The 22,379-nt window shown below is 38.3% G+C and overlaps 2 protein-coding genes across 10 annotated transcripts in view; one reads left to right on the plus strand and one right to left on the minus strand.

Annotated features, from left to right (window-relative positions):
• The first annotated feature begins 27 nt into the window (after nucleotides 1-27).
• On the plus strand, nucleotides 28-21,110 carry BBIP1 (BBSome interacting protein 1). 6 transcript variants are annotated; one of them, XM_017944544.3, is made up of 5 exons: nucleotides 157-268; nucleotides 1,195-1,287; nucleotides 11,607-11,762; nucleotides 18,256-18,330; nucleotides 19,320-21,105. In XM_017944544.3, the coding sequence occupies exons 4-5, from the start codon at nucleotides 18,285-18,287 to the stop codon at nucleotides 19,484-19,486; spliced, it is 213 nt and encodes a 70-aa protein (XP_017800033.1). In that variant the 5' UTR covers nucleotides 157-268; nucleotides 1,195-1,287; nucleotides 11,607-11,762; nucleotides 18,256-18,284; the 3' UTR covers nucleotides 19,487-21,105. The 6 variants fall into 6 exon arrangements, with proteins under 6 accessions (XP_009213600.1, XP_009213603.1, XP_017800033.1 ...); XM_009215337.4 differs by having other exon boundaries at nucleotides 237-268; nucleotides 11,607-11,757; XM_009215336.4 differs by lacking the exon at nucleotides 11,607-11,762 and having other exon boundaries at nucleotides 28-268; nucleotides 19,320-21,110.
• The window catches only part of PDCD4 (programmed cell death 4), a 30,404-nt gene continuing 29,114 nt past the window's right edge, over nucleotides 21,090-22,379 (minus strand). For all 4 annotated transcript variants that reach the window (XM_021944070.2, XM_003904251.4, XM_009215340.4 and 1 more), the window contains one exon: nucleotides 21,090-21,808. In XM_021944070.2, the coding sequence (XP_021799762.1) occupies nucleotides 21,748-21,808 (61 nt within the window). In that variant the 3' untranslated portion in view covers nucleotides 21,090-21,747. The remainder of the gene's footprint in view (nucleotides 21,809-22,379) is intronic.

Below are 22,379 nucleotides of genomic sequence, written 5' to 3' on the forward strand. Positions count from 1 at the left end.
TCTCCGCCCTTTTCCTTTCCTCAGTTCCTCTACGCCGTCTCCCGCCCACTGGGCGCCGCTGGCTAGCCGGGCTACAGAGTAAGCCTCCTGCAGGGTAGAGTGACAACTCTCCGATCGGAAGTTACTGTTGAAGCTAAGGCGGCCATAACTGATAATGGCAACAGGAGTTTCCTGGCTTCCTGTTTCCAGGGTGACGTAGATTTTTTTCCTTCGCCAGTCTCACCGTTACCCGGGGCAACAGCTGAGCCGTCTGGGAAGGGATGCATCTGTAAGTAAGCCCAAAGAGGTACCGTGGGTGACCAGACATCCCATGTTAGACAAGTTAATTCATACTCTGGACTACACGTCCAGTTTCCCGGCCCTTATTTTACTGAGACATCTGGTCACATACGTAGATGGACTATAGTTTAAGGCTCCGAAAATCCCTCTCCTGCCCGGAAGTTGCATTTGGCACTTCCGAATAGGGTCATGGCGGAAGGGGGTAAATAGCCTCGCCGCCCATGCCCTAGGGAATGCCCATTCTTGACCTCAGTTGCAAAGTGAGGTGAGTCCCTGGGCCCCAACCAGTGGGCCGGACCCGAGCCGGACGGTCCCTGTGGGACGGAGCGCTGAAATGGAGAGCGGGGCTCAGGGCCCCTTCCGTTAGAAGCTGCTTTTCTTTCCGGGCTGGCCTAGCGGCGGCCCGCCCTCCCTCCGCCCCCCTGAGGCTCCCTGTGGGGTGAGGCAGCGCTACAGGCCGCCCTAGCCCAGCCAGAGCCAGCCTGGCTGGGAGGGCCCCAGCGGGGAATGGGCGCGGACCTCGGGCGGAGCTCCTAACTCCGGCAAAATGGAGCTCCTGACCACGCCTCCGCAAGTTCCTATTAAGTACTTTCAGTCTCTGGCCTTTAGAGGGAAGAGAATTCGGGAACTTGAGAAAATAATTTTCCACCTTCAGCTATAAAAGAAAAAGATGAACCCCTACAATCAGGGCAAGACCTCTATCTTTTTCCCCTGCCACCTGCCTTCTCATTCTGAGTTTTCCCCCCTTTCCGCGTTTGTCCTTTGAGTCTTTGTAAGCTTTGACTGCGGTTCTTGTGGTGGGATATACTATCCTAATCCTGCAGGTCTACAGATTCTTAACGTGTTGAATATTTTTGAAAATACTGTATTGCTTTAATATGGCCCTTTACAAAGTTATCATACATTATCTTGTAGTTTCTTCTGTATGCTTGAGTCAAGAACTCTCAGTCATCTTGGTAATACCGGGTTGGATGCTTAAAGCTGCAGCAAAAAGACCAGAACTTTCAGGTAAAATTGAAAATTGTTAATATCCAGCCAGTCAACAAAACCTACCTTCTCGACTTAATTTCTACTTCCCTGGTACTTACACGCCAGCCAAAATGAACTACTCTTGTTTCTTGGCGGTTAATTACTGAAATCTGTTGTAGCACTCACCTTTTGTGATTCTGTCTGATTCTGTTATTCGTGGAGATGTGTTTCCAGATTCTCCCCAGCAGAAAGTAATTCCTCTGAGTTTAGCATTTTTTGCACGTCTTTTATGACAATCAGTATGTTATATATATATAATAGCCGCTTATGTTTTTAACTTCACTACCATGTCTGCACCTAAATAGAATGGTTTGTATCAGATTCGTCTTCCTGTCATTTTCGCCCTGCACATGATATTATTTTGGTAAATACTTACTGAAAGTTTGAATATCTCGGGTGTCTCTTGGATGCCCAAGACAGTTCCAGCCAAGTTTTAGAGATCTTCAATTTATCAGAAATTCAGCTGAGCGCCTGCTACTCAGCCTTTTTTTACGTTTCCCCTGTAAAGTCTTTCTGACATGATTTTTTTCCCCAGTGTTTTATTATGAAAGTGTTCATATATTTAAAAGCTGAAAGAATTAAATAATTTAATGAATATTCATATACCCGTCATCTAGATGCAGCAGTTAACATTTTGCCATATTTTTTTCATTCCTCCTCATTTTTTCATTGTTGTAAAAAGTTGCAGACACTTATTGTTAGGCAGACACCCTTAAGACTTTGAGCATGAATTTCCTGAGAATTTTGAAGTTCTCTAGCAAAACACAATATCATTATTACAGCTGTTTTGTAATGTTTAAAATCTAGCCCAAGTGCTAATTTTCCTAATTTACCCAGGAATATCCTTTATACCTTCTCCTTCCCATTCTTGCAAAAAAAAGAAATCAGGATCCAGTCAAAATTTTTCTTCAGCTTTAATGTAGTGGAGTTCCCCCATCTTTTTCCCCCTGTGACATTGGCATTTTGAAGAGTTCAAGCCAGGAGTCTTTTTGGAAATGAGCCCCCCTTTTTTCTTCTTGTAAACCAGAAATTAGTCTAGAGGCTTAAGTTGAACATTTTTTTTTTTTGTAAGGATATGTCACAGTGTTCATACTTTTCCAGTCATGACTAAGCCTTCTCAAACGCCAAGTATACGCACCTTTTCCATGATTTGCTGGTTAAATCCATCTCACTTCTCAGCATGCTTACCCCTCTCCGGTGTCCTACAAAGAGAAGGGTAGCATTTAATCATGTGTGTATAGAGTATGTGTTAGTGCCTTGGGTTGGCAACATAGACTGACTACCTTTAATAAAGTGTTGCTGCTACTTTGCCTATTCTTGGAGCTGATGCAATGTATTTCTGCAGTAAAGTGTACTGATGTCAGCATAGTTTATGAGTTTCAACTCCTGGCACCCTGCAGACATTGTTGAAAGATGTGTGGGCCCTGCTATTCAAATACAGATGAATCTTGATGTTATCAAAGCAAATACCAAGGCAACTGTTGGCCATCTGGTCACATTCCAATTTAGGCATTGTTATTTTTCTCACTGAAATTCTCATGCAAGTCTTAATTGGTCCTGGTGTTTTTGTGATAGCTTTTTGGTAGCATTAAGCAGAGCCTATTAAAAATTACAAAATCAAGATTATACTTAACACTTAGTACATTAGATACATCCTCTGTCTAATGGGTAGATAAGTGTTTGTGGAATTTACTTCATAATCACAAAAGGAAAATTCTCAAGACTGCCAACCTCATATACTCCTAGCCTAGACTTATATTTGATCATGAAAGACAAGTGAAAGGAAAAAACTGCACATAAGGGAGCGGAAGAAAATGCTCTGGGAGGACAGAATCTCTTAGATTGGTATAGAATGTTTTTAGCCATCATATTGAAAATTACGAAATGCGTTCCGTTAGTTGCTTCCTTTGTGTAGAAGGGAATTTGCTTGTGTGGGAATACTCCAGATTTAAGTGAGGCAAAATAATATACCAATTAAGATCACAGGTTTTAGCATCAGACCTGGGTTTCAGGAATAAGACTATTCAATAACTGGATGACCTTGGACAGTCTACTCACTCTATTATCTATTAAACGGCGCCTTGCCAGGTGTGGCTCACACCTATAATCCCAGCACTTTGGGATGCTGAGGCAGGTGTATCACTTGAAGCCTGGAGTTTGAGACCAGCCTGGCCAACATGGCAAAACCCTGTCTCTACTAAAAATGCAGAAATTGGCCGGGTTTGGTCTCACACACCTGTAGTCCCAGCTACTCAAGAGGCTGAGGCATCAGAAACGCTTGAGCTTGGGAGGCAGAGGTTGCAGCGAGCCAAGATCACGGCACTGCACTCCAGCCTGGGCAACAGAGCAAGACCCTGTCTCGAAAAAGAAAAAAATAAGTAACATTTTTAAAAAAGAGCCTTAAAACCGTTAGGGATTGTTGTACAGAATTAATTCAAATATATATAAAGTGCTTTACCTCAGTTTATATAGCACATGGAGTGCAGTCAGTGTATGGTAGTTAATAACTTCTAAAGCAGTCCATTTAGGGGACGTATTGAATTCGGGCACATATTGACATTGACTATTTAGTGAGTGAAGGAATGAATCTATGGCAGTAGTTCTCTTAAGTTTAATGTGGGGGACTTGATTAAAAGTTAGGGTCCAGCTGCCGTGGATCATGCCTGTAATCCTAACAATTTGGGAAGCTCAGGTGGGCAGATCACTTGAGCCCAGGAGTTTGAGACCACCCTGTCTCAAAAAATACAAAATATTAGCCGGGCAGGGTGGCATGTGCCTGTAGTCACAGCTACTTGGGAGGCTGAGGCTGGAGGATCACTTGAGCCCAGAAGGTCAAGGCTGTGGTGAGCCATGATCACATGACTGCACTCTAACCTGAGCAACAGAGTGAGATCCTGTCTAAAAAAAAAAGAAAGAAAAAGTATTCTGATTCAGCAATTCTGATTTCTGGAGAGCTCCAGAAAAATCTGTATTTTTAATAATTGTACAGGGAGTTTTGATGCAGATGATTTGGGGACTGGGCTTTGAGAAGCACTCTGTAGAGTATCAAACAACTTTTCTCTTTCCTTGCACACTGTTGAAATAGCTAACTAAATATCTCAGGTGTGAGCAAATACTTTTTTAAAAGGTTAATAGCTAACATTTTTAGGACCACTGTCTAGTATTGAATTTTGAAATAGGAAGGGTTATTAGAAAAAGACATTTTACGTGAGTAGGATGTATCATTACTAACTTAATAGTAGTGTCTGCTACCGGATTTTCCCAGAGCCAGTGGCATCATCCAAGTTCACCCAAGAAGAATTCCCGTTCTTAGGCCTAGGCACATTTCAGAAGCTAGACACCACACATTTTATTCACATGAGCTTGAATTAATTAGCTAAATCGAACATGTTGGAACATTTTTCTACCAGCAGATGCCAGATAGCAAAACAGTAGAATCTACTGTAGTCTCCAATATATGACATATGATGTTACTTGGCATCTCCAGATAAACATTATCAATCCAAATTAAGCATTCTGCTAGCATGTGGGCAGTTGCTTGAGTGAGTATTACTACTTTATGTTTGCTGAAAAATGCATTCTTTCTAGGCTCCCCTTTTCACCTTTTTCTTATATTTACATTCAGAAATCTAGTATGTTTTTGAAAATTCACCTATCAGTTAACCACAAGTCTTGGATAAGACAAAAGATAAAAATTTTGTCACCACCCCTACTCAGCACCCCCACAGTAGGCAGGTTGAATTTACTTTAAGGAACCCAACTTAATAAATATTCACAGAAGAAAAATATTCTTTACATAAAGTATCCTTTACAGTCCATGGCCATGATTGCTCCTGACTACTCCTTCAGTTTCCAGAGATTGTATTTTTGTATCTCAATGCCCATTAATAAAATTAGCTTGGCATATGTTCACAGTGGCTCTGTGTTTTACTGTAGTTGCAAAGTCAAATGCATACAATGGATGGGCAAGTAGTAAGAGGAAACAATAGGCAGTAGGAAGGACTGGAGAATTCCAGAGCATGTGCTTACCTAAGTGAAGCATCACTTCCCAGCCCTAGCCAAATTTTGCCATATTGAAATGTGGGCTTGATGTTGCCAGATTTGTCAAGTGGAGCTAAAATTTGGATTTTTCGTGAAATTTCCTGATTTTTAAACATCGGCTCAAATACTTTTTAAATACCTGTAAACCAACAAAATATTTAAGTGGATAGCATCCAGGGTTACCAGTTTATGACATGTATGTTTCTTAACATAAAAACGTAAGTGGTGCTTTTGTTGAGAATCTCAAAATGCTATAGAAATTTTTTCTTTTTGCCATATGTCAACTGCATTTACTTCTGTAGGTTAGGCAACAAGTCACTGTCATCTCCATCAAAAATTCAAGATAGATTATTTTATACAACAAGCCTCTGTTCCCTTGATTATAATTTTAAAGGTTTTAACCTTTGCTGCCCTTTTGAAAGTTTGTTCATATTTTCTCAACTTTGAGTTCTATTATGAAATAGGTTTGCTTTATTATCATACTTTTTAAAACATTTAAGAACACAATTTGGCAGCACATAGTGCTTCAAAAGTAAGTGAAACAGGTTTTTAAAGAAAAGCACCTCTAAATAGATCATGCTGTCTTATACCATGATATTTATGAAGATTCAAAGATTTTTAGAGACAGAAGATACCGTATGGTAATCTAGAACAAGCCCTTTATTATAGCAATATGAAAATTAGTCCTGGAATAATAAATGTCATACTGTATTTCTAAGGACTTTTACATCCACTTATCACTTGAACCTTACAACCCAGGACAGATAATAAACATATTTTGTATGAGAAAATCAAACCTCTAGTTAGCTAAGAAATGTATTCAAGGTCACACAGCTAGTTAGCAGCTATGACCAGAGTACAACCATGTACCCCATTCAAAGTATAAATGTGAAATAGAGTACAACTAGTTAGCACCAGAAAGCAACCCTGTACTTCATTTAAAATATAAAGGTGAAATAGATTGATTAGAAAAAAATGACAGACTCTAGTATAAGCTTCTGTTTTATTTAAGTCACACATTGGATTTTACTGTCATAGTATTTAAAACACATGGAATCCTAGGGTATGCTCAAGCATTCTATTTCTAACTTTAAAACTGGGGTATTGTACAATAAGCATAAGCTGATAAGTTTAGATACATTAATACAGGGAAAAAGGTATTACAATGAAGATGTAGTGACAAGTGAGAAGTAGTAGGCATATATTATGGAGAATAAACACATAGACCCATGGAATGGCTCCTTGGGGCTCCCAGCAAAGATCAAATACTAGATTAAGGAGATTTAGTGTGGGGAGGACAGTTTTAAAAACATCCAAATCCCATCCTGAACATTTTTAGAAACCAAGACTTGACTTTGGCATCCACAATATGTTTTCATTTTGATGTTTCTGATCCATATGTACACGTTGTGAGTAATCAGGAATTGGAGTTTGAATTTTAGTAATTTAGTCTCCTTCTCTGTCTGTCCCCTGTGTGGCCACAGCTTACATTTTCCAGATGGCTAGATGAAGATAGGTGCAGTGTAAAGCTAATTGCCCTCTTCAGCTATTCAACCCAGGATCAGTATCTTCTCATATGAGCTGTGATATAAGCTGTCATATAATTTGTGATATGATGAAGATAATTTAAAAATGCAAAATTTGTAAGCTTTTAAAGTGTTGTATATTTCTAATTAAGCTTGGGATTTGAAAGTTTCAGTGACATAGTGTTTAAATAATATATAATGCTGTAAACAAAATCTAGAGTCAAAAACCAGTTTTTTTTCCTAAGAGATTTATTTCAGAAAGCATCAAACATGACAACTGGAATGCTAAATCCTCAAATTAAGAAGACAAAAAAAAAAAAAGCTACATGTTGGTTAGAGCCATATATTGGTCTGACTGTGGCACAGCTCCCCTAAACTAAGGAGGAAGAAATGTGCTTTAGTCAATATGCTGCACTTACTTTTTCATCTACCTCATTCCTGAGATTTACTGTTTGCCTCATATTTTATTTTCACCGTCCTTTGTAAGGGTTATTAGTGTCTTCAAAATTTCCCATTTCAGTAGAAATTTAAGATTGTATGTTACTTCAGCCTTTGTTGGCTTCTGCACACCATAGTCTACGATTATCTCTCCACCGTCTTCTTAAATGTTGATATTCCTTCAGTGAAGCACCATACTAAACCTGCAGGGGACCTCCCTGTCAGTCCTACAGATGCAGCATAGAGAAAACTGAAAAGAGACCTTGCCTTTGAGTAAGGCAGACCCGAGTTCAAATCCCATTTCTTCACTTGTCAACTATATGATGTTGGACAAGATAACTTTTCTTAAACCTTGTTTTAGTCTGTTAAATTTCATCGTATATATGTGTACCCAATATATAATTTTACCCATGTGCCCGTTCACCTCCCGCTGCAGTTGGGAGATGCAGTGGGAAGTGGATGGGCACATAGGTAATTTGATTATAAAATCACCCGTTATGGTGATAAAAGTTATTTTCAAAATTACTGCAGAAAATTCCTTAAAAATATCTACTTAGTTGAAATACATGCGTGACTTCATACTAAACACTGTGTTGCTATTGTTATTCTTAAGCAAACTAAAATTTAAGAGCCACTAAGCTAACTAAAGAAAAGAAGCTAAGGTAAATGTCTTGACATTTAAACGATTCTGCCTTTCATGTAACTCTTAAGAGTATAGGTATTGAGAGAAGAGGTGGAGAATTCTAAAATATTTTTGCTTGCCCATAGGGTTTTCATCATGCTTTTTTAGTAACAAGCCTCTATAACTAATACATGTTAATAAGCTTATTTTTTCTGAAAATGTAATTTTATGCCAACATTATAATGGTACAGTATGGTGAGAATTGCTGACATTCATTGAGCTCTCATGCAGGGTTTGGTCTGATGGCTTTATATGAATTATATCTTTAATGCACCAGCCATCTCAAGTTGATGCCATTGTAAGCTTTATCTTGCAGTTGAAACAAAGGCTTAGAAAATCAAGTAATTTGTTTAAGCGACTAATCTGACTTCAGCTGCTTCTTTCAACCACCATATTATACTCTTGTCTCTTTTTACCATCACCCCACCACTCACCATCTTGCCATATCTTTCTTGAATGATTATATCCACCTCTGTAGCTTGCACTACTGTACAGTTGACTCTGGGCCTCCAGTCCTTTTTACCTTCCTCTTGGACTTCCACACTCTGTGAATCTAAACCGAACTCATGGTCTTTACTCTTCCTTCTTAACCTTCTCCTCTGTGTTTCCAATATTAATTAATACGGGTATATCCACAATCATGTTAGCTCACTTTAGTCGTCCGTGGTCATTTCATTATCACCCACTGGCGGTGGGGGGTGGGAAGGTGGAGGATGTTTGAATCTCAACTTCTTGTACCCTTAATTACCTCATATCTTCTCCTCTTAGTGTCTGTTATCACTGCTTTAATTCATACTTTCATCATCTTACCTAAACAATTACAGCTTCCTTACTAATCTTTCCTCTAGTGTCTCTTCTCATTTTTCCTTCATTTTGTCTAGAATATGTGTTTCCAAAACATGAATCATGTCACATAACTGCTTAGAACCATCCAACTAGCTCCCTTCTGACTATAGGATACAAAGTCCAAATTCAGCATTGCAGACTGAGTGTGAACTGGCCTCTACCTGGTCACTCCCACCACAATACCTGTTGCACACTGTACATGCACTGCACTCTAGCCATGTCCCCCAACAGAACACTTATTTTTTTAATGCTTCTTCATTTGAACATATTGTTCACTTTGTCTATAACATCTACCCTTTGCTATACATCTCCTTCTCTGCCTAGTAAACCCCCATTCAACTTTCTGGGACTAGCGCCAATGTCATGTTTAATGATTCTTTTTCAGAGACCACCCATTGTCCCCTATCCTTGGCCAAGTTTTTAGTAGTTTTCATTTCTTAAGGCACAATAGGCATGCTTTTATTAAAGTACATTGTATTCAATTATAATTACTTATTTACGTGTGTCTCATTCCCTACCTCACCTCCACCAAAGAAAGGAACTGGTTCTTACCTACTCTGTCTCCCTCACTTAGCTACGGCTGGTACATTATAGACATTTAGTATGTTTGTTGAAAGAAAAAATCTGTTCGTATAGGCACTTTATCATTCCAAATTCTTTTCACGTTACATTTGTTAGTTTTCTACTCTGAAAGAGTAATGCTTTTGTTGTCACCTAAAACAATGACATTCTCATGTTTATCACTCTAGTCTTTACTGTCCAGTGTTTATTTCCAAATAGAATACAAGGTACAGCATTAATTTGGCCTATCAACTCATAATTTCTGTCCACTCTAGAGATTTATACTTTCTTGAACAAAGAACTAGGAGCTAGGCTCTTTTCCCAAATATGTAATAGGTATGCAGGGAAGATCTTCGTGAAGGATTCTATCTTTTTCTAAGACTTTCATTTGTAGGTCTCCTGCAAGTCTACAACATTTAAGTTCAAGAGATGACGTAAGAGCCAACCTTTTCTGGCCGGGCACAGTGGCTCATGCCTTTAATCCCAGCACTTTGGGAGGCTGAGGTGGGTGGATCACGAGGTCAGGAGATCAAGACCAGCCTGGCCAACGTAGTGAAGCACCGTCTCTACTAAAAATACAAAAATTAGCTGGGTATAGTGGCGCATGCCTGTAATCCCAGCTACTCGGGAGGCTGAGGCTGGAGAATCGCTTGAACCTAGGAGGTGGGGGTTGCAGTGAGCCGAGATTGCACGACTGCACTCCAACCTGGTGCCCGAGCAAGACTCTGTCTCAAAAAAAAAAAAAAAGGCCAACCTTTTCATAACAAAATTATATAAATCTTAGTCTTTACAGTTTGAAGGGTCCTGCTGTTGATTGCTTTTGTTTCTATGAAGATACTTGCCTAATGGAAAATCTATTGAGGGTATCATTGTTTTGCTGGCTTGAGTTAACCACCACCCTATCATGGCTTTTACTTAAATCACTGCTTCATATACTTCCCTTTGCCTATTGGACACTTGTTCTGAAAAGTCTCATAAGCATATCTGAGTCATTAGATTCCAAAGTTGAACTCTTGTCTTTCCCTAGCTTTATGATTTCACAGTGTAGCTAGTTGCTCAATTGAAGCACCCATTTTTCACCTGCACCTAAACTATTTGAAATACCCCTGTAATTGTCCTCCTGAATACATTTAAATCTGTTCAGGTCATTCTCATTCTTAAAATATTTCAGTGGTTCTCCTTATTTCCTTCAAAATCAATTTGACTGCAGTTTGGTTTGGGTTTGTTTCCAGACAGGTTGCTCGTAACTTTTTTTTTTTTAATAGCATTCCTTGCCTCTCCCATAATGCACCATGTGCTTTGTGTTGCCCATCTTCATGCCTCTCCACAAACTGTTGTTACCTGCACCTAAAGTTCCTCCCCCACCATTTGTACCTGACACAGTTTCTCCCTATTCTGTGTTCCCATGGCATTTTTACAAATACTTCTAAGTATAGAACTTATATTGCATTATGCTTCTTCGCTTATGTGCCTATTTCTTCTCCCTCCACCCCCATCCTTCAGGATCCTCAAGCCTAGAGACTGCCTTAGTAAGTCTGACGCTGAATTAAAATTTCAATATAAGACGACTTGCCATTTGAATACTTCAATTTTGTTCCTAACCTTTTCTTAGTAATGGATGTTCATGTAATAGAAAGTAGAAATAAGGCCCATAAATAACCATTAGTTAGCATTTTGGCACAAAATATTGTACTTGTGTCACTAGAAACCCCCATATCAGAATATCCTTGTGATAGGAGAAAAAGATGTCATTTTTGCCAACTCTACAAGTCTTTTGCAAGATTTTATCTTTTCATATTTAAATAATTCCTTTTTAAAAAAACAGCTTTGTCCAGGATGGTCTAAACTTTTCACTTAACAGAGAAAAAAGTCATTCTTCACTTGATTTTAATAAATGTTACATTCAAAAGAAATACAGTTTTTACTAATTTCAAAATTAGTTATTTGTAAATACTGGTATTTTCCTTAAATGTGCGTCTTACTACATATGCCATATTGAAAGCGACATTGCCCTAGGAATACAAAGTGTGTTCTAGGCAATACTGGTCCCATAATTGCACTTTTAAAGAATTCCAGAATCACATAACTTTAGGAAACAATATATACTCAATTCTCCTGTTTGAAATGTATCACATACTTTAGCATATTAAAGTTTCTAAAGAGTCCTGCTATTAAAAAGAAAGTTTAACTTTTTTCCTTCCCAGGGCTTCTCAAATTTAATACTATGGAATCTTCTCAGAAAGTCCGTAAACATCTCAAAGAACAACGTGGTTATTGTATTGATCATCAGTCTATATACCAGGATATGCATATCCCTCAAGATGCCTGAAGACAATCAGAGGGGTATACAAGCAAGTGAGGTTAAGAACAATCAGTTTTCAGATCCTAAACTTTTATATGTGATGTCTGCTGATAATGCATTCCCTGAGAAAATGGACCTGTGGATAAACCATCATGCTTCATCTCATTTCCTGTCTCCCCTTTCACCATTTTTCTTTTTTTTTTTTTTTTTTTTTTTTTTTCTTGAGACAAGCTCTTACTCTCACCTAAGCTAGAATGCAGTGGCGTGATCATATCTCAGTGCAACCTAAAACTCGGGCTCAAGCAGTACCCTCACCTCAGCCTCCCAAGTAGCTGAGACTAACAGGCACACTCCATCATGCCCGGCTAACTTTTTTTTAAATTTTTTGTAGAGATGAGGTCTTGCTTTGTTGTCCAGGCTGGTCTTGAACTCCTGGGCTTAAGCAATCCTCCCACTTTGGCCTTCCAAAGTGCTGGGATTCCAGATGCGAGCCACCGTACCAGTCCCACAATTATTTTTCTAAGAATGTATGAAGGAAAGGCATCTCTCTAGCCTGGTAGAATCTTACTATGACAAAATGCTCAAGGGAATAAACATCTCTTAGGAGCTAAACACAGAGACAAGGAAACATTGGTAACTCTAGTAAGAAAGACTAAGGGCTTTGCTAATTATTAAGTAGTGCTTTTGCAAGTCAAGAGACTGTTCTCAGCTTTCAGCAATACTGAAGGAATACCTAATTGAGTAGTCTGCTAGTCATTTAAAATTATTTCTTGATGATAGGTCACTACATGATTGTTAGCATATAACTTAGGTTCAAAGATTGAAAAAAATTTTCCCATTCTCAGTGTTTACATCTACAAAAATGAAGAATAGGGTCGGGCACGGTGGCTCACACCTGTAATCCCAGCACTTTGGGAGGTCAAGGGAGGGCGGATCACTTGAGGTCAGAAGTTCGAGACCAGCCTGGCCAACATGATGAAACCCCGTCTCTACTGAAAATACAAAAATTAGCCGGGTATGGTGGCACGCACCTGTAATCCCAACTACTCAAGAGTCTGAAGCAGGAGAATCACTTGAACCCAGGTGGCAGAGGTTGCAGTGAGCCGAGATCTTGCCACTGCACCCCAGCCTGGGCAACAGAGCAAGATTCCATCTCAAAAAAAAAAAAAACAACAACAACAGAATTGTAGCAATAAGTAAATTTTCAGCCATGTATATACATGAACTAATTGAGAAAATAAAGCTATGTTCTTATTAACATACATGGCCAATAACTTTATTTTTATGTTCAACAATTGCTTTATCAATGTGTAATGCATTTTGACCAATTTCGCACCAATTGTAATAACTGAATCCAAAATATTTTAAAGTTTATAAACATTTTTGTAGCAAAGAAGTATGATAGGATGATCATTAAAATATCAGGCATGAGGCCGGGTGCAGTGGCTTACACCTGTAATCCCAGCACTTCGGGAGGCCGTGGCAGGTGGATCACAAGGTCAGGAGATCAAGACCATCCTGGCTAACACGGTGAAACCCCGCCTCTACTAGAAATACAAAAAACAAATTAGCCGGGCGTGGTGGTGGGTACCTGTAGTCCCAGCTACTCGGGAGGCTGAGGCAGGAGAATGGCGTGAACCCGGGAGGCAGAGCCTGCAGTGAGCCGAGATCGCGCCACCGCACTCCAGCCTGGGCAACAGAGCGAGACTCCATCTCAAAAAAAAAAAAAAAAAGGGCATGAAAATATGTTGCACTAGAATAAAGTGGGTTGGAAATAGAGGTCCAGGAAGAAAAAAAGATGATATAAAACTTCTAACTTAAAAATTAGCTTCTTTTTATTAATGGATGATGGTAGCTATCAAATTGCTGTTACGTTTAGATTATATTGGATGTTTTTAAAAGACTGAGGTAACAGTTATTTTTAAATATGCTGGAAATTATATCCTTTATAATTTAAATTTATGATAATAAATTTAAATATCAGTGTATGAAGTGATGCCTAGTTTTCCCAAATCTCTTTGGGAGTATGCAAGTAGAAAATTTGAAGACCACTGATAATATATTCTCCAGGTTCAGAAGGAAACTTCAGTGATCTAGTCTGGTCTCACACCCATTATTTAGTTTGGTTATCCAGCTAAATCACACCAGGGATTTTTTTTTTTTTTTTTTTTTTTTTTTTTTTTTTTGAGACAGAGTCTCGCTTAGTCGCCCAGGCTGGAGTGCAATGGCGCGATCTCGGCTCACTGCAAGCTCCGCCTCCCGGGTTCCTGCCATTCTCCTGCCTCAGCCTCCCGAGTAGCTGGGACTACAGGCGCCCGCCGCCCGGCTAATTTTTTGCATTTTTAGTAGAGACGGGGTTTCACCGTGTTAGCCAGGATGATCTCGATCTCCTGACCTTGTGATCCGCCCGCCTCGGCCTCCCAAAGTGCTGGGATTACAGGCGTGAGCCACCGCGCCCGGCCTGGATTTTTTTTTTTTTTTTTTGAGACGGAGTCTCACTCTGTCGCCCAGGCTGGAGTGCAGGGGCGCAATCTCGGCTCACTGCAAGCTCCACCTCCCGGGTTCACGCCATTCTCCTGCCTCAGCCTCCCGAGTAGCTGGGACTACAGGTACCCGCCACCACACCCGGCAAATTTTTTGTATTTTTGGTAGAGACAGGGTTTCACCGTGTTAGCCAGGATGGTCTCGATCTCCTGACCTCATGATCTGCCTGCCTCGGCCTCCCAAAGTGCTGGGATTACAGGTGTGAGCCACCGCGCCCAGCCCCCGCACCAGGGATTTTTAACTTGCCAAATGTGTATGATTGATTTGAAGGCAATAATCCATCCTAGACATGCCTTTTAACTCTCACTCCTACAGCAGAGTAAAATATTTCATAACAAAGATTTGGTTTTCCTTCAAGTTTTTCAGCATTAATTTTAGACATCCAGCCAAATAGCTACAACAGGTTTGCATACCTTATCATGATTTTGGAATGCACTGTTCATCAAAACTATTATCTCTGGGAGAAATTACAAACTTTAGAATCTACGTAAGTAAAGGAAGCAGCAGATTATTTTCCATTTACCTAGACCAAGGCCTTCAAAAAATGATGAATTGACACTGTATTCTGTGAGCATTGTAAGTTTGGTTCTATTAATGTAAGAAAAATTTCATTTTCTGTAATTTAATGTTTTCTCTTAAAATATGCCTTGACAATCTGCATCATTTTTTAATTTGGCATAGTATTCCGTTCTATGGATGTTCCATGATTTATTTAACCTTTGATCTGCCGGTGAACATTTAGTTAGCTTTATCTATTGCTGAACATTTTGCTATTCAACACGATGCTTTAATGAACATTCTTTTTTACATTTGTGTTGTTTCTTTACAGCCAATTACCATGTCAAAGAAAATATGCATATTTAGTTTTAGTAGATACAGTACTGCAAAATCCCTCTAAAAAAGCTTAACAGTGCTAATTTCCCTATACCGTCCCTACCTGTGGATACTATCAGACTTTTAACTTTTTGCTGTTTAAAAAGACATTACACATGCACTAATACACACAAAAGCAGTCTTTGTTTAAATGTCACCTTCTTAATGAGGTCATCATAATTTTCCTCTTAACATTGAACCACCACCCCCCTCAGCATTCCTTAATCCCCTTTACACTATTTTCTGTAGACCTTCTGGCATGCTGTTGTTTCTCTCTTCTTACTCTAGACTGTAGGCTCCAAAAAGGCAAAGTTTTGAGTTTTTGTCCTGTTCATTATGAACAATGCTTGGCATATGATTTAAAAAACTCGCATATTTATTGAATTAAATGGCCATGGCAGTTGTAGAATACACGTGAATTTCAGCCATAGCTGTTATGTTTCTCCTTTGGCCCATCTGTCCCTGGTTTAAATACATCTCACCTGACAAGAAAGTTCTCTTAAAAGTAGCCACAACTGCTTGGAGTGCATTACTCTAAGAAAATCACCCATGTCTGGCTATTAGCAGGCCATGTGGGAGAAGGAAATACTGTCTGTATAGCAACATTAGTCAACAATAGGCTGCATATACAACAGTGGTTCTATAAGATTATAATGAAGCTGAAAAATTCCTGTTGCCTAATGATGTCATACCCGTTGTAATGCTCATGATATTATGGCAGAACACTTTACTTTTTCTATGTTGATACACAAATACTTACCATTGTGTTACAATTGCCTACTGTATTCAGTACAGTAACATGTACACATTTATAGCCTAGGCCCAGTAGACTGTACCATATAGCCTAGATTTCTGTTAGGCTATACCATCTAGATTTGTGTAAGTACACTCTTAGGATGTTTGCACCATGACAGAACCACCTAATGATGCATTTCTCAGAACATATCCCATCATTAAGAAATACATGACTGTACTCCTTCCTACTCTGGACTCCCAGGGCAGTTGATTATCAAAGTAGAGCCCAGCCAGTGCTGGCCATCCACCCACCACCTTGCTTATTTTAGCCCTTCCCTTCCTGTTTCTTTCCTGCCAATGCCTAAGGGGGCCTAGAAACAAGAACCAACCCTATTAAAACAGACATTCTATCCAGGCAAGTGACTGGCACTGATCTGCCCCACACTAGGCACAACCTACTCCCTACCATCCCTTTGGCTCCACACCATTTACAGTAACAATGGCACCTTAGTCAAACAGAGAACTGAGGTTTGGTAGAGCACCAAGTTTCATTGTTTTTGTCAGGTCAGATTTTGGATGTGAAAAAGGTATCAGACTAAGAGAAAACAAAGGATAGTGATAATTCAGAGTAGCTGGAGTTGCTTACGCTATATAACAGCTAAGAGTTGTTCATCTACCACTTTAGCATTTTGGTGATACATATAAAACTCCTTAGCTCCTATGTATTTCCTTCACATTTATCAACATCTATAATGTCCTCCCTTTCAGTGGCATATCATGTCAGGTTTGCTTCAAATAAGGAAACGTGATCATAATGAATATTTTCACTGTGATATATTTAATGGAGAGGCTAGGTGGTATTTTTGATACTTTAATTCAAGGCTAATCAGGGGGTCTGCAATGCTAGTAACCTTCATCCTAACCTGGAGGAAAAAAAAAAAAAAAAGGCAGTGATCACTAGGTACCACTGGCAGGCCTAAAAAGAAAAGAATATTGTAGGAGAAGCTGTGCAGGCTAAGGAAATTGTATATTTATTTACTTCACATTCCATTTAGTGATGAGTTGCTTTATTCTTGGTCCATTACTTATTTCATCATCTCTCCCAGCTAGAGCAGTATAGGGGTAAAGTTTGATGACAGAGTTCTGGAAAGCAGATAGAGGTTTTCAGGAACTTAGACATTCCAGAATAAGAATCTGAGCAAGAGAGAGGAAGAGACTTGAATACAGAGTAGGAAGCTTTTATTAGGAATGTCAAAGTAGTGGAGCGGGAATAACAAAGACCAGAAGAAGCTTCACTTGATTATAATTAATTTGCAGTGGTTGGTAAAGGCAGGCACCAAGCCAGATTCACCACTTTATAAATAATAAATCTGCGGGGGTGATGTGAAAGATGCATGGTAAGGTTGCATCAGCAAGGTGAATCACTTGAGTGGGTGGGACCGTCTAGAAAAGCATCTGTGTTTGGAAAGGGATCATTCTACAGCTTAGTCCAGAACACCTTGAACACAGCATAGCAGAATTTTGGCTGTAATACTTGGAGCAAATGTCACTGGCAAAAATGGCATATATGCTGGGATGTTCATAAGAAATACTCATAGTTAAGTATTGCTGGTCCTTTCGCATATAGAATCTCAGTATTAGAGGAAAATAGTAAACTGAAACTCTACCTTATTTCTGTTCTTTACGAGCCAGTTTCACCTATTGTATTACTTCATTATCAATTGCAGCTGTGTAGCCAGTGAGCCATAGGATTCTTTTTGTTAGGCACAAAGTAGAAACCAGCTGTTGAGACAAGTAGGAATCTTATGTTAGCCTGCCAGTTCCTCCTTTTCCTACCTACCTGCCTCACCCCCCGTCTCAAATGGTGGTCATGTTTTTTGTCACTCACCATTCAGGGGAGATGCTATCAATGAACCATGCTGACTACACACAAATGCCTTTTCCTCAGATGATATTAATCACCTTTGCCTTAAAAACTGAAGCTCTTCCAAGTTTTCACTATGAGAGAAAAAAAAATTGCAACACCTAGCCTTGTAGTTAACACCACAACTGAATAATGGAAGTTGACATTTACAGTAACAATGGCACCTTAGTCAAACAGAGAACTGAGGTTTGGTAGAGCACCAAGTTTCATTGTTTTTGTCAGGTCAGATTTGGATGTGAAAAAGGTATCAGACTAAGATACCTTAGTATGTGATACCTAGTAAGACACTAAGATACCTAGTAATGTTTATGTGAACTATCCCAAGGTCACAGGAAATTAATGGCAATATTATACAAGGTTAGGGTAGTTCACTTTCTATAGGAATTTGGATTTTACTTCTTAAACTACAACGGAAATGTCTCAGGCAATCTGCTTTGGGAATTTATTCTTGAATAATACTGATTTCTCATTGAAGGAAAAAATACTGTATCCAACAACTCAGATATGGCAGAATTGAAGTCAATGTTCCGGGAAGTTCTTCCAAAACAAGGTATGTACATCACAAATATTGAAGTCATTATTATAGGGACTAAACAAGTGATAGGCAGTGTCACATAGGAGGCTTAACAGCTAAACATCTATAGCTATTGTGTTCCGTATTATCCCATTTACTGTCTACTTTTACTATATGCTTTTTCATGATATCCAGTAAAACAAATAAAACATTGTTTCTTACACCTAAAATTGCCAATTAGCTAATTAATTCCTAAAATTGCTAATTACAATATGAATTTTTTTTTTAAAGAAATAGGTTCTCACTGTGTCACCCAGGCTTGGGTACAGTTGGCACAATCATAGCTCACTGCAGCCTTGAACTACTGGGCTCCTGCCCTAGCCTACTGATATGCTAGTACTAGCCAGGCATGGTAGCACATGCCTGGCTAATTTGTTTTTATTTTTGTAGAGACGGGATCTCAATGTGTTGCCTAGGCTGGTCTCAAACAATCCAACCCCTTTGGCATCCCAAAGTGCTGGGATTACAGGTATGAGCTACCATGCCCGGCTCAATATGAAACTTCAATGAAAGAAATAATGGAATTTACTGTAATGTTAAATAAGGTCTGAAAGTGGAAAAAGAGAAACCTAAAGCAACAGTAAGAAAAGCCAAAGGTTTAAACATTCAGTTATTTGAATATTTATGTTAAATATCATACTTTGCTATATTTTTTGCACTATGTATATATATTCTGCCAAATCTTATTTTAAAATTAAACTTCTGACACAAAAAGTTGTGTCTTATGGTAGCATAGCTTGGGTAGAAAGCTCAAAACTTGTCTTCCTCAGAAACACCCTAGTAGTAAGAAATGCTGCTTAGAGTGACAATGATCTTTCTGGTCCCACAGCAAAACTCAGTTTAGGTACAAGAGTTTTTCACTGACAACAGATTAATTTTTTAGACCTTCATTCTAGCTGCAAATCTAACTACCAAACAACTGGGTTATCTTTCTTGAATTAATTCTTATTTCTTCTTAAACTTAGGGCCATTGTTTGTGGAAGATATAACCACAATGGTGCTGTGTAAACCCAAACTTTTACCCTTAAAATCTCTGACTCTGGAAAAACTAGAGAAAATGCATCAAGCAGCACAGAATACAATTCGCCAACAAGAAATGGCAGAAAAGGATCAACGGCAAATAACCCACTGAATAACTGAGCACTTTAGGGAACAACCTACATTATCTACTATTTAACAATAACTAGAAAATATGCTTCTGTGTGCTGAAAGTAGTATGTGTTAATACTATCAATAAAATTGAGAGTATTCATATAAATACAAAAATATCCAAGATTGATGAAATTTGTATTATGAATATAAACACTGGTTTGTATTGAACATAAACAGTTGAACTATGAACCAAGTTTTATGGGGTTTAAAAGTCATGTTTTTAGAATTGCAAATTACATTATTTGTTCACCATTGCTATTGCTATCTTTTATAGGTAACTTGCTTGGGATCTCTTATAGATAACATTCTTGGGCACAAGGGACTAAATACAACTTTTATATACAGAGGATCTTTATGTTTATTAAATCTGAAGATACATTCCAATCTTGCATAAAGTGTTCAATGAGCTTTTACATTACATAAAAAACAAAATTTTTAAACCAATTTTATGTGCTGTGTCACGTTTAATGCTATCTTGTGTGACCAGATCCTACCAGTAATAACAAAACTGTCTTAAACCTCTTTTTTTTTTTAAGACAGAGTTTCGCTCTTGTTGCCCAAACAAGTGCAATGGCACCATCTCAGCTCACTGCAACCTCCGCCTCCTAGGTTCAAGCTATTCTCCTGCCACAGCCTCCCAAGTAGCTGGGACTACAGGCATGCACCACCACGCCTGGCTAATTTTGTATTTTTAGTAGAGATGGGGTTTCTCCATGTTGGTCAGGCTGGTCACAAACTCGCAACCTCAGGTGATCTGCTCACCTCGGCCTCCCAAAGTGCTGGAATTACAGGCATGAGCCACCACGCCCCAGCCCTTAAATCTCATTTTTAAGAAACCCTCACCTATTCTGTGGGCAGCTAACTTTTAATTACATTAATTTTAAGGACTTGAGAATAAAATGACTGCATTTATCATCCAAGTGTCAAACAATAAAAAACCTAAAAATGGTAACTATATTTATATAAGCCGAGGAAGTATGGGCTTGGATAAAACCCATGAGGTAAATATGAACATTAAACTTGGTTTTAATTCTAACGGACTGTATCTAAACCTGTAATTAGTATACTCCTAACAGTACCCTCATAAATTCTGAATATAATTCTTGTTTGCTACAGTCAATATTTGGCAGTTTAAATTAGCATAGACCTTGAGGCCTTGCTGAGTTATTAGGCTATGTAAAAGAGGTTAAAAATATGATAATTCTGTGTTACTAATTGGTAATATTTTCTCATACATTGGGTAAATGTCAAGCTTTGGGTCTTTGGAGTATAACTTTTTGTAACACTAGCCATTATTTGGTAACAGAATTTAAGGATGATGGAATGATTGAAGGTATAACATATTTCTAAAACTTAATTAAGCTCTAGGTCAGATAACAATGGAGTAAAGTGATACCTGCATTTTTTTCCCCAGTGTAATCTTAATTTACTATTGTACTTTTCAGTTGAAATTTTGTAGGGAAAAAGTTTTCAAGGAACACTAAGATTAATAAATTCACTAGGTTCAAATATGCTTCCTTATGAGATTTAAACTTTACTGTGTGAAATTAAAGTTTAAGAGACCTAAAATAATGTACTCCCAATAAAGAATCAACACTGCTTCACATGTTTTATTTTGGTGTACATTCTTCTAGAACCAGGTTCATTTTTCCAGTTTTGTAGAAAAATAGATGTTCCAGCCACAATTTACTTAACTGTCTAGTCTTTTAAGACCAATCAGTATGTTCCCTGGAAAGATGAATAAGTCTCATGACTAATTTTTAAAAAATTCTTTAAGACAAAGAAACAACTTTCTTTTTTTACTCCCAAAGCACAGTATCTCAACAGCAGCAGCCAACATAGGGTTTTAGCAGCTTAACTTTACCCCCTAAATAAAGCTTTGTATAAACCAGTGATTTTACTACAAAAAACACTGTCCTTGAAAGAAAGGAGTGGCAGTCAGACATCAATGCAAAACTTGGAATGATTAGGTCATAAACATGGCACTTACAAAAGGTAGCTTATTAGAATATTCCACTTAAGAAGAGGTTACTTTTCTGTCCCTCCTTTGCCCCCTCGAAAAAAAAAAAAAAAAAAAGAAAAAACATTTCCTTTAAAAATTCCCCTTAAATGTAGGTTTATAAAATGTCAGAAATGCCTTGTACCCAAAACAAGTGCTTAAAAAAAAAAAACTTGTGCTAACAACTCTTACAATTCAGATATATATTTTTAAAACATCTAAGACTGCACGAGTTCTTATATTCAGTAGCTCTCTGGTTTAAGACGACCTCCATCTCCTTCGCTTACAAAACGCTTTCTGCCCCTGTAATGAAGAAAAAAAACAAAGACATGAAAACAGATACAGATTCTGACTATAGTCAACAAAAAAAATTAAAAACTTGGTATTTTTTTGTTACGTGTTAGCTTTTAAAGGGTTTTCCATTAAAAAAAAAAAAAAAAAAAAAAGCATGCCTCTAATTCCTTTGGAAAAGACTCCCTACTATGTATCTTACCATAAAACATCAATATCAAATCTGAGTTTTTGTTTTAGTAAGTTCACTATCCAAACAGTCATATTAAAAAAAAGTTGACTCAAACTAAAGCATTTTATTTAGAAATTTAAATTTATTTCTAATTATTATTTGTAAGCTTAACAGTGAGCCAAATAGGAAACACTAACATAATTCAGAATTATGCAAACTGGAGCTGTGGAACCTATCAAAATATCCATGTTTGACAATTAAAAAAAATAAAAAGTTTTATCAACTGTAGAAAAGCCATAACTTGAATGTGGAAAAAAGAAATCAGAATCATAGCCTATGCCCCATGTTGGGATTTGTGCTTTGTCAAACTCAAGAAGCCCAGCTCTATAACGTAACCACACTCTAGCTAGT

This window comes from Papio anubis, chromosome 11 (assembly GCF_008728515.1).
Source record: "Papio anubis isolate 15944 chromosome 11, Panubis1.0, whole genome shotgun sequence".
In the NCBI taxonomy this organism is placed as follows: Eukaryota; Metazoa; Chordata; class Mammalia; order Primates; family Cercopithecidae; genus Papio; species Papio anubis.